The sequence below is a fragment of the Hibiscus syriacus genome, unplaced genomic scaffold (assembly GCF_006381635.1).
Source record: "Hibiscus syriacus cultivar Baekdansim isolate YM2019G1 unplaced genomic scaffold, ASM638163v2 tig00110321_pilon, whole genome shotgun sequence".
Lineage (NCBI taxonomy): Eukaryota > Viridiplantae > Streptophyta > Magnoliopsida > Malvales > Malvaceae > Hibiscus > Hibiscus syriacus.
The window spans coordinates 603,359-615,506 of NW_024062680.1; the positions used below are offsets into that span (position 1 = coordinate 603,359).

Genomic DNA, 12,148 nt, shown 5'->3' on the forward strand with positions numbered 1-12,148 from the left:
CGTAAGCATATACATATTATAGGCTTTCATCCGCATGAAGCCAACCCCGGTTTCTTGTATAGAGTTTTCTATGAATACTTAGAAGCAATACTTTCTTGCACATATATCATTTTGAGAAGTGCATTAAACATTACTCTTTTTCTGCAACGATTAAATAGTTCAAAGACTTCGTCACCTTCAGCGTGTATTTTCAAGTGGTCTTCCGATTAATGATATACGAATATGTATATAAGCTGAAATTGCAATATAAATTTTTGAACTTTGTTTCCCATAAAATGCGTGTAAAAGACTATCATAAAAGAATACTAACAAATGGAATCAAACTGTCCTTCCTATAAATCTATATGTTACAGGATAGGTTATACATTCATAACATAGAAATGTGATATTAAAGCGCGAAATAGAATATTACATAATATGGATATTAGGTATCCATTGTCGTAAATATCTGTGAAGAGGATTAATCAAGTGACAAATATCTGAAGAAAGAATTAATCAGATTGAAAAAAAAATAGTAATTAACAATTATATTAATTATTTTTTTTGTTTACAAATTATATCAATTAATTAATAATAATAATTCAAAAAGAAATTAGTACTAGTATGTTTTGGTTAAGGTCAGCTCAATTGAGAAACCCTAGGCAGTCAGTAGTCACTAGGCCCATCACAACAGAATTTCAACCCAATTAAAACAGAGCTCAGGAGAAATCTGCTGTCTTTCAGGTTAGGGTTTTTGGGGTGTAGGTTTTCAGCAGCAGAGGTATCAAAAATGGAAGAAATCACTCAAGGAGTCAACAACATCAACTTGGCTAACGATTCCCACAAGAAGAACCGGATTCAAGTCTCCAATACCAAAAAGCCCTTGTTTTTCTACGTCAATCTCGCTAACGTTTCCCTTACTTCCCTCTTTGCTTCACCAAGTCCTCTTTTTTCGCTTCCTCCTGGCTCTGTGAGAATTAAGTGTTGAATTTGAAAATTCTCAATAAATTTTTGGTGGGTTTTAGGGTTTTTTTATTATAAAATTCCTGTTGAGCATTTTTCTTTAACTATTTGGGATCTAAGGGATTAATTCCCCAAATAATGCACTTTAATTATTATTTCCCCAAATGGGGTGATTGCTATAGGAAATATGGAAAGCTCGGCGTCTTCAGATTTGATGGAGCTATCGTCGTCTTCAACTTGGATATCCCGGCGTCTTCAGCATATGTGGAAGCGTGGGAGCTGTGCATGTATGATTGATCTCTCGTCGTCTTCAGTTGGATTCTTCATAGGAACTCTCGGCGTCTTCAGTTGGATTCTTCGTAGGAAATCTCGGCGTCTTCAGTGCTGTGCATGGGACTGGACGTGAGAAATCACGGGTTCTGCAAGGAGAAAGCACAGAAATCACGGGTCCTGGGTCCTGCAGGGCTGCATGTGGGGGTCCTGCACGTCTGCATGTGGGGGCATGCAACTGTTGGATTTCTCGGCGTCTTCTTTACATTTAGGTAAGGATTTCTCGGCGTCTTTGCATGGAAGGCTGGATATCTCGGCGTCTTCTTAACAAATAAATCCAATAATGCATGGATGAGTTACGAATGTGTTTATAAGAGACTGCTCGGGCTGAGGCAATGTGAGAGTTTGGGGCTGAGGCAATTCACAATTACAGAAGCAGTGAGAGCTTGAGAGGGAGATTGATCAGCAGTAAGATCACAAAGCATAGCCTGAGGTAATTTAAACTCAAGCCCTAGATCTCATTTGATTCTTGTTTTAAAGGTTTAGGGTTTTATATTGATCTCATAATTTTAGTTTCATAAGTTTATTAATTTTGTGATTATATGTTGTTACACTCTGAAATAATAATTTATATGTTGTTACATAATTTGAAATAAGGTTGGGACCATTTTGGAACATTGTAAAGTTTTAGGGACCGTTTTGTAAAATTTAAGGAATTTAAGGAATAAGAGTAAATTATTAAAAGTTGCTATACTATGCTGGAATTTAGTATTAGTATGCTTAATTGGTTAAATTAGAAAGAATTTAAAATTTATGGATTAAATTGCTAACTTTGAAAATGTTGAGAACCAAATAGTAATTAGGGATCGTTTTGCAAAATTTGAGGAATTTAAGGAATTAGAGTAAATTATAAAAAGTTGGTATACTATGCTTGAATTTAGTATTAATATGCTTAATTGGTTAAATTTGAAAGAATTTATAAATTTAGTGATTAAATTGCAAAGTTTGAAAATGTTGAGAAGCAAATAGTAATTAGGGATCATTTTATATTTGATGTTTATTTGTATCAAATTAAAGTAATTGAATCGAATATATTTACTATTATTATATCAGTAAATATAAATCATTAAAGTCAAGTAATTATTATTAAATCATTAAAATTAAATCATTAAAATTAAGTAATTATTATTAAATTATTAAAATTAAATCATTAAAGTAATTATTATTAAATCATTAAATCATTAAATCATTAAAGTAATTATTATTAAAGCATTAAAATTAAATCATTAAAGTAATTATTATTAAATCATTAAATCATTAAAGTAATTATTATTAAATCATTAAATCATTAAATCATTAAAGTAATTATTATTAAATCATTAAAGTTAAATCATTAAATCATTAAAATTAAATCATTAAAGTAATTATTATTAAATCATTAAAATTAAATCATTAAAGTAATTATTATTAAATCATTAAAGTTATATCATTAAAGTAATTATTATTAAATCATTAAAGTTAAATAATTATTATTAAATCATTAAAGTTAAATCATTAAAGTAATTATTATTAAATCATTAAATCATTAAATCATTAAAGTAATTATTATTAAATCATTAAAGTTAAATCATTAAATCATTAAAATTAAATCATTAAAGTAATTATTATTAAATCATTAAAGTTAAATCATTAAAGTAATTATTATTAAATCATTAAAGTTAAATAATTATTATTAAATCATTAAAGTTAAATAATTAAATTTAAATAATTATTATTAAATATGTACTCGAGTAATTGAATCGCATATAATATAAAAATTTATAAAATAATAAGATTATTGCTGAGGTCTATACTGTGGAAGGTTTGGACAATTTCTTTTTGAATGCCCTTCACCTCTACATAATCCACACCTCTTCGGTTGACCTTTCTCTCTAATATGTATATCCATACTGGTATGAATACGAGTAGATTCCGGTCGACCCGTTGGACTTCTACGAAGTAGTGGATTTGGCAACCATTCATCATGATCTCGATTGTCCCAATAAGATTCATTTGGGATCGGTCTGAACTCATGGTTGTATATATTTAATATCCTCTGTAGGTGAAAGCACTCATCAACATAAGTGTATGAATTGATTCCAGTATGCATACATGCAGCGACTGCATGAGCACACGGATATCTCCACGCCTGAAAGCGGCTACAATCACACCATCTTTGTCGTAAATTAACAGTAAATGATTCTCGATCTGCTCCTTCGTTGCGACGTATGCATGCGATGACAACAAAAGTATGTCCAATTCGATCGAAGTCATGAACAAACATTGAGGTTGCCATACGCTCATTTGCTTTCATTGCTTCTACCACCGCCGGAGCCCAGATTTTACCTCGATTTATCAGACACTCGATCTCTTTCCCTTTATCAGACCAAACTTTAGCCAACCTAAAGTATGTCTCTTTCACCACACTCGCTATTGGGAGATGTCGTGTACCTTTTAGTACTGAATTAATGGCCTCAGCAAGGTTTGTAGTCATGTGTCCGTATCTCCGACCACAATCGTATGCTTGCGACCACTTCTCCCGCTCGATTTTCGACGCCCATTTCCAAACGCGCTCATCTATGGCCTTCAAATCCTCCAATCTCTTGTCAAAATTTGGTTGGCGTAGTTCATATCCTGTTTCAAAATAGATATTGTGTTAAAGTCAATTTATAAACAAACACATAAATGAGTACAAATGCTGAAAATAAAACTTACCCATGCTGACTATCTCCCTACGAATACGGCCGTTATGAAACTTCTCAATACAATTCTTACCAATATGACGGATACAATATGCGGGATATGCGTGCGGAGGTGTCCAACGACTTCCCGGTCGTTCAATTGCTGCCAAAAGGCCAGTTCCTCGATCGGATATCAAGGAAACTCCTTCTTCTCGGACGACATACTTACGTAGATTATTGAGAAAGAAGTCCCAAGCCTCTGTTGTCTCTCCTTCAACGATGGCGAATGCAATTGGGAATATATTTCGTTGACCATCCTGCGCAACTGCTATCAATAATATATGTCTGTATTGACCGTATAACCACGTACCATCTATTTGGACCATACGTTTGCAAAATGGAAAACCTTCTATGCAAGACTTGAATGCCCAAAAGAGTCTATGGAATATTCTCTTCCCTTGAACAAGTTGATCTTCTCGGTCGTATGCAGGCATGGTCTGAGACTTCACGATGGTTCCAGGTATGAATTGTTTCATAGCTCGTAACAAATCAGGTAACTCATTGTATGATGTATCCCAATCGCCATATATCAACCTCCTTGCCTTCTCATTCGCATGCCACACGGGTTTGTATTTTACATTGTATCCGAACTGGTCTCGAATAGATGCAGCTAACACCGAGCAAGGGATCCTTGGATTTTGTTCAACCAAAACCTTCACATATTGACAAATTACATCGGAGTCCAGTAGTCGGTGGTCTTGTTCGATAGAGTTTTGCAAACATGTGTGTGGACCATTGTACCTTGTGATGACCCAAGCATCTTGCCTCTGCATTTTGGACACTCTAATCAACCATTTACACTCGGGCCCATATTTAACACATTTTGCGTACAAAGTTTTCTGGTTGGACTCTGCAGTCTTGCAATCTACATGGCCTCTTATGCAATACTCTTTAATCGCTAGTGTAGCTTCTTTTTTTCCTTTGTATTGCTTCCCAACTGCTAATTCACCAGAGTTATCGGACGATTCAATCATATAGCCTGAAGTTAAATGTGGCATCTCCGGGAATTCAGGTGCCCTCATTGCTTCATAATCAATCTCCTGCATGTGAGGGGTAGGTTGATACGATGTTGAATATTCATCAATATTGATATCAGCTTCATCACCATGGAACATGGCATCATCCTCAGCCAAAAGAGGTTCCTCAGTTTCTTCATCTTCACTGGAATCTTCAAGTATTTCTTCCCAGCGGTTTTCAGCATCATACTCTGCGGCTCCAGATGTTCCACCAACTTCATTTGCGCTTTCCAACATCGCCACAAAGCTGTTCATCGACCTATATGTTGGGTTATCGAAATGACTCTCGAAACCCATTTGAGATGAAGTTTCAACCGCATTTATTGATGACCCAGGCACATTAGATATATTACACAACTCAACAAATAACTCAATAATTGGAATATTTGTTGAGTCATGTAATTCAACCATAGTTATAATATCATCGTCTTCTTCAAGTGGTACTGCAGCATACCTGACCGGATTGGGACATACCATAAATCTGTACCTCAAACCATCAACTTTAGCACGTATTTTTCTTTATATCCTCTCCTTGATCTCTGCAAATGTGATGTCCCTTTTAAACATCATATTTATAGGTGTTTCAGACTGAAAAATAACTCCGACCTCATTTTCCATCATATGTCCATTGTAATGGACAATCGTGAAAAATTTGTTGCTCATTTTCTCTACATGTAAAAAATATAGATATTCAGAATAAATTACATTAATAATGTAATGAAAATTAATTATTTACAAAACTATAAATAATAAATATAAATTATGTTAACAATTGTTTTATAAAAATAATACTTAAATACATTATTATTACGGTAAAAATGTCAGGATTACATAATGGGAATTTTTTTCCCACTAAATCAAAATAAAAATTCTAATAATTATTATATAAAAATACAACTAAAAATTACACGAAAATTTAAATTAACAATAATACTCAAACTTAAATTTTCTGTATACCTAATCATCAAACTTACATTTTCTAATTTTAAATTAACATTAGTACTCTAAATTACATTACTATGGTCTCATGAACAAAATTTAAATGTATCATTCTCCTAACATATATGAGCATTCTTTCAACACGAAAAAAATAGAGTTCGCATGGGAAACGAGAAAGAACTTACGTGTTTTTGAACGACGTTAAACCAAAGCTCAAAAAATTACCGAACCAACAAAAATCTCCAATATCACTTCAAGCAGCATCTCCAATTGAATCTAATGCAAAAAAAAATTCCCTCACTTGCTTCTGTAAGTTAAAACCAACTGCATGCAATGAAATACAATACCCACCCCTATTTTATAACAAGTCGGTGCACCAATTATTGACCTTTTTTTTTTATAATATCATCCTGCAATTGAAGACTTCGAGTAAATTATTAGTCTCAAAGCATACAACAAATCTCACGCTTCAGACGAATCTCACGCTTCAGACGAATCTCACGCTTCGGCCACAAAGAATACAGACGCATGCAGTACGAATCTCGGAGGAAGAAGAAGACGCCGAGATTTCACGACTACCTGCAACCAAATATTCTCCATGTATAGCTTAAGACGCCGGGAAATCGAACGCCCCTGTAACCCTATTAACTAAAGACGCCGAGCACTCCTATTATTATTGTATTCAACTGTTAAATCAACTCTGCATGCATGCAGAGAGTCATGCAGAGATGAAGACGTCCAGGCCCCCAGAATGTATGCACGATTCAGAGAGTCATGCAGAGATTCCCGCCAGACGACAGGTGAAGACGCCGAGAGATCCACCTTGGCATTCCTTGTAGCATGCAGAAGACGCCGAGAGATCCCACAGTCCAATTGCTTGAAGACGCCGAGCATTCCCATAGTGTCATAACCCCAAAAACGCCGAGAAATCAATCATGGAAAAATTAACCCTAAAAACGCCGAGATATCCAAAGAATCACTTGAAGCACTGTACATTTCACCCCATTTCGGGAAATAATAAATAAACTGAATTTTTTTTAGAATTAAACAATCACTAAATCATTATTTGGACAGTTTTGCCAGTATATTTTGGTTAAGGTCAGCTCAATTGAGAAACCCTAGGCAGTCAGTAGTCACTAGGCCCATCACAACAGAATTTCAACCCAATTAAAACAGAGCTCAGGAGAAATCTGCTGTCTTTCAGGTTAGGGTTTTTGGGGTGTAGGTTTTCAGCAGCAGAGGTATCAAAAATGGAAGAAATCACTCAAGGAGTCAACAACATCAACTTGGCTAACGATTCCCACAAGAAGAACCGGATTCAAGTCTCCAATACCAAAAAGCCCTTGTTTTTCTACGTCAATCTCGCTAACGTTTCCCTTACTTCCCTCTTTGCTTCACCAAGTCCTCTTTTTTCGCTTCCTCCTGGCTCTGTGAGAATTAAGTGTTGAATTTGAAAATTCTCAATAAATTTTTGGTGGGTTTTAGGGTTTTTTTTATTATAAAATTCCTGTTGAGCATTTTTCTTTAACTATTTGGGATCTAAGGGATTAATTTTTAGCTTAAACTAAGAAGATTAATTCTTTGTTAATTTATTACAATGATAACATAACCTTTTTCTCTCATTTTATCTGCAGAGATATATGCAACAGTACATTGAGGTGGAGTTGTCTGCCCTTGGCATGGGTTCGATTGACGTCTTCAATCCTCCATTTTTAATGCTTTGATTTCATTTTCACCTCACTTTTTCTGATCTGAATATTAATGATTGATTCTCATATATAAGTGTTGTTTAATTTCCTTGAAATGCATCAGTTTTTACCGGAGAGATTTAATATCCCCTTATTGAAGCTGTTGACCTATAGATTATTTCACTATACAGCATTGAAGCTTTGTGGTTCAGTTTTTAGTACTTTTTTTTATAACTATTGCCCTGAAGGCAATGGTGCCGGATATCTCCGATACCCATGCTTTGACTAGGGATTTAATGATAGGTTTTTTGTGTTATATTTGTTTATGCGAGGAGATTGTAGATTAAGATGTGGCAAAGCTTTGATTTATGGAACAAAGTAAGTAATAATTTGGGGATGTTGCAAATGTTCATTCGGATCATAGCCCTTGGAGATTCCTTTTCTCGAGTGAAAAGTTGTTGTAACTTGATTTTCCTTGGTAGTGTATTACTATTTGATGATTGTTTATGCTACATTTTTTTAGAATTGCGGTAAATCCTTCTGTTTTATTAATCATATCATATATGCAGCTATTGCGACGGTCGTCACGATTGCAGAAATACTAAAAAACAATGGTTTGGCTGTTGATAAGAGTAAGCAGTCTTCCACTTTTATTATTTTTATCCATATATATTTAGAAGAAGAAAAAGACACCTGATAATGCTGGGAATCAACCTACACATCTGCAGAGATCACGACTGCAACCGTTGACATAAAGGACGACCCTAGAGGGCATCCTATTCAAAAGGCAAAGGTAAAATCAACTCAATATCAATTGGTCTTCTTGCTTCCTTTTGCGTGCATCTGCCTTGATCTAATGCAAAAACATATCTGCAAGCTGAGAAACATTTGCTTTCTCCTCATAAGATAATTTAAGGAAACCAGTATCAAATTTTTGCATTACTTGTTGTTCCCTGTTATTGAGTACGGATAGATTACATATTTATATATGTATTTTGTTGTTCCTCAGATTGAGATATTGCTGGGAAAGACCGAAAACTTCGATGAATTAATGGCTGCGGCTGCTGAAGAAAGAGGTGGTGTAGATGGAGAAGAGCAGAGTTAAACCTTGAGATATTTCAAGTTTTTTTTATTTGTTAGTTTATGGTGGTCTTTTTTCTTTTTTTACAAATTGTAGGTGTTTTGAGTTATATTGGTGGAATGTTCAATTATTTTAAAAAGTATCTGTTTTCTTCTTGCAATTTCTTTATGTTATTGTTTTATTTTCTTAAACATGTTGATGCCATGTTGTTATCGTTGTGGAGCATGCCTTGGCCCAGACAATTATGTTTTAACTTGAATCCTTTTCATGCTGTAGTCAATCTTGTTCCTTTATTAAGAAGAGTTCCGGTCAATCTTAATCTTTAAAAAGGGTAAATTACATTGGAGGTCATTTTTATTTTTGGTCTATCTTGTTTTAGTTGTGTAATTGATAAAAGCTATATTTTGATCATGATTTAATCAGTTCTTTGATGATATAATGGTTTTACATCCGTGCGAAGTGAAATGTGTTAGTTGCTTGGTGGTGTTGAAGACCTTTTCATTTTAGAGTTTCTTTTTAAATAGCTTTTAGGTTTTATTTTTAGGGCTGAAAAATGAATTGCTTATTGAAGAGGTGGAAAAAATAAACTATTAAAAATAAACTTTTTTAAATATATTTATATCATTAAAGTAACGAGTGTGAACAATTTAATGATCAAAAGATTACAAAATAATAATATATTTAATTGACACAATTAATTTTCTTAATAATTAACGCAGTTAATTATCTTCATAAAGATGCTAATGGGAATTTTTTTTTAAAATATCGACCTTGACATGTTGGCATAGAGTATTTGCAAAAAATGAGTGTTTTTTTTTCAAGGAAACCCGCATCAGCATTTTAATCAAAATAATTAACTTTATTTAATATTTGGATTAACTAATTCTATTATAAATATAGAGATTAAATCTTAAAAGTTTACATTAGAAAGTCACAAAGAGACTAAAATAAGAATATGTCATATAATAAATATCCGACCCGACCCATATATATAAACCGATTGGTTTGATATAGAAAATTGGACAATATGAGGGAACCTCAGTATTAATCTATCGTGTCTCTCTCCCTTTGGCGTCTTCTTCGGCTAAATTACATAACTGACACCGTTTGTTTTTAATTTTATCTTTCTAACACCGTTTGACCAATATTTCCAAAACTAGCACCCTTTCTGTTGAGTTGGCAAAGGCGCGTCCCCGGGGACGCGCTTTAACCGTGTTTTCGCTGAGTTGGATGCCACGTGTGAAAGGCGCGTCCCCGGGGACGCGCCTTTGCCATATCAGCAGACACGTGTGGAAAGCGCATCCCCGGGGACGCGCCTTCCATTAAATGTCATAAATGCCCCCATCCGTTTTTCCTAACTACCCCTCCTCCTCCCTATATAAACCCCTCAACCCTCCCTCATTCTTCACACCAAAATCATCTTCTCCTCTCTTATATAACTCAAATTCTCCAACTATTTGAGTTTTAAATTTGTTATTAGTGGTAAGAAATTTATTTTATGTTAGTATTTTTTTAAATAATTATTTTTTTATATTAATATTTATGTAAATATTATTTTTTATTAAAATAATATTATATATTATTATTTATTTAGAATTATTAATTTTTTTTGCTAATTATATTGTTTTGTCTACAGTTATAATGGAAAACGAAATGTTGTTGCGATTGGATATTGATCATATCTCCAGACATTTTAGCGATATGGTAATATTTTTTATAATTAATGTTAATATTTAAATTTATTTTTATTTTAAAGTTATTATGAATTATATTAATTTTTATTTTTATAATATATATTATTTAGGATGCTGATCGTATTTTAGAAACTTTTATTAAAAATTCACGTATACCGACACCGGAACGTATTTTGCCATATTTGGCTTCTGCTGGGTTCGGGTATATTGCAACAATTATAGGCGGTTGTAAACTCGAACTTGTCCTAATTTCTGCACTGATTGAGAGGTGGAGGCCCGAGACACACACTTTTCACCTTCCATGTGGAGAGGCAACAATTACATTGGAGGATGTCTCTATGCATCTGGGGCTTCCCGTCGACGGAAATATGATGTGTGGTATGGCGGATGGTGATTGGCAATCAATGTGCATTGATTATCTTGGAGCTGCTCCGCCAGAGTTTAATGGAGGTAGAATAGCTTTATCTTGGTTGAAAGCTAATTTTGAGGTTTTAAATGAAAGTGCTTCAGAGGATCAAGCAAAGGCATGTGCTCGGGCATATATTCTACGAATAATTGGAGGAATATTGATGCCCGACAAATCTCGCAACCAGGTGCATTGTATGTGGTTGCGGCATCTGATCGATTTTGATGAAGCTGGAAGATATAGTTGGGGTGCTGCAGTTTTGGCATTTCTCTTTAGAGAAATGTGTCGGGCGACGAATTATAAGAAAACTGCTATCGGTGGATGTCTTCTGCTTCTACAATCATGGGCGTGGTTCCGCATGCCTTTCTTATGCCCGATCGTGAATGAACCATACGTATTCCCCTTATTGTTGAGGTAATTTTCGAACTAAATTTTGATTTAAATATTTTCAATTAAATTGGGTGATATTTAGTTTATATTATATTTCATAGGTGGTCGATGAAAAGAAAGGACCATAAAAGTATACCTACTGGGTTAGAGGAAATTCGTTTACTTATTGATACGAAAGCTGGGTCTGAGGTATGTTTTTAAATTTGTTTAATTATTAATATTTTAATTTAAAATGTTAGATATAATTAGAATATTTTATTTATTTGAATTGTATATTTATATTTCAGTTTCAGTGGATACCTTATGCGAGCGATGAAGTGAAAGCTTGCATCCCACCCCACCTTAGTGGGTCATTAGAGGTATGGATATCGGTTATACCTCTTATATGTTATGCTATTATTGAGTGGCATCCAGTTGATCGCGTGCTCCTTCAGTATGGTTGTACGCAATATATTCCTGGAGCTCCTAGAAATTTAGACGACGTGCATAACATAGATAGACGGGGAAAGAAAGATGTTAACTGGGTGGTGAGACACAGAGATTGGATTGCGCTTTGGGAGAACCGATATACACTGTTGGCCCCTCGACAATATTACGCTAAAACTGGTGTCCCCGAGGGACATGAATGACATAATAGGGCAATGATAACATATTCTCTGACGAAATAATGAAAGGCGCGCCCCCGGGAACGCGCCTTCATGTGAATAGTGAACCGATTATAGACACTATTATATGCAACGTATTATAAACTTTCAAAACAAACTTCAGTTCACAATCTTTCAAATTCTCAAATTCCCAAACTCTAAATTCTCAAATTCTCTGAAAATGAGTCATCTTTCTGCTGTTGTTTTGTATGATAGAGAAATTAAGGAAGCTGAAGAGGGGGTTATTTTTGAGTCAGATCATTATATCCCCTTAACCTTGAAGAGAAACATCACAATT

At 34.3% G+C, this 12,148-nt stretch overlaps 1 protein-coding gene across 2 annotated transcripts; it reads left to right on the plus strand.

The window, feature by feature from the left end:
* The first annotated feature begins 7,063 nt into the window (after positions 1-7,063).
* On the plus strand, positions 7,064-8,825 carry LOC120117542 (uncharacterized protein At2g34160-like). Of its 2 annotated transcripts, XM_039137808.1 has the most exons (5): positions 7,064-7,317; positions 7,582-7,630; positions 8,205-8,267; positions 8,364-8,428; positions 8,645-8,825. In XM_039137808.1, exons 1-5 carry the CDS (start codon positions 7,198-7,200, stop codon positions 8,738-8,740), a joined length of 393 nt encoding a protein of 130 aa, XP_038993739.1. In that variant the 5' UTR covers positions 7,064-7,197; the 3' UTR covers positions 8,741-8,825. The 2 variants fall into 2 exon arrangements, with proteins under 2 accessions (XP_038993739.1, XP_038993740.1); XM_039137809.1 differs by lacking the exons at positions 7,064-7,317; positions 7,582-7,630 and adding an exon at positions 7,661-8,113.
* The last annotated feature ends 3,323 nt before the right edge of the window (positions 8,826-12,148 follow it).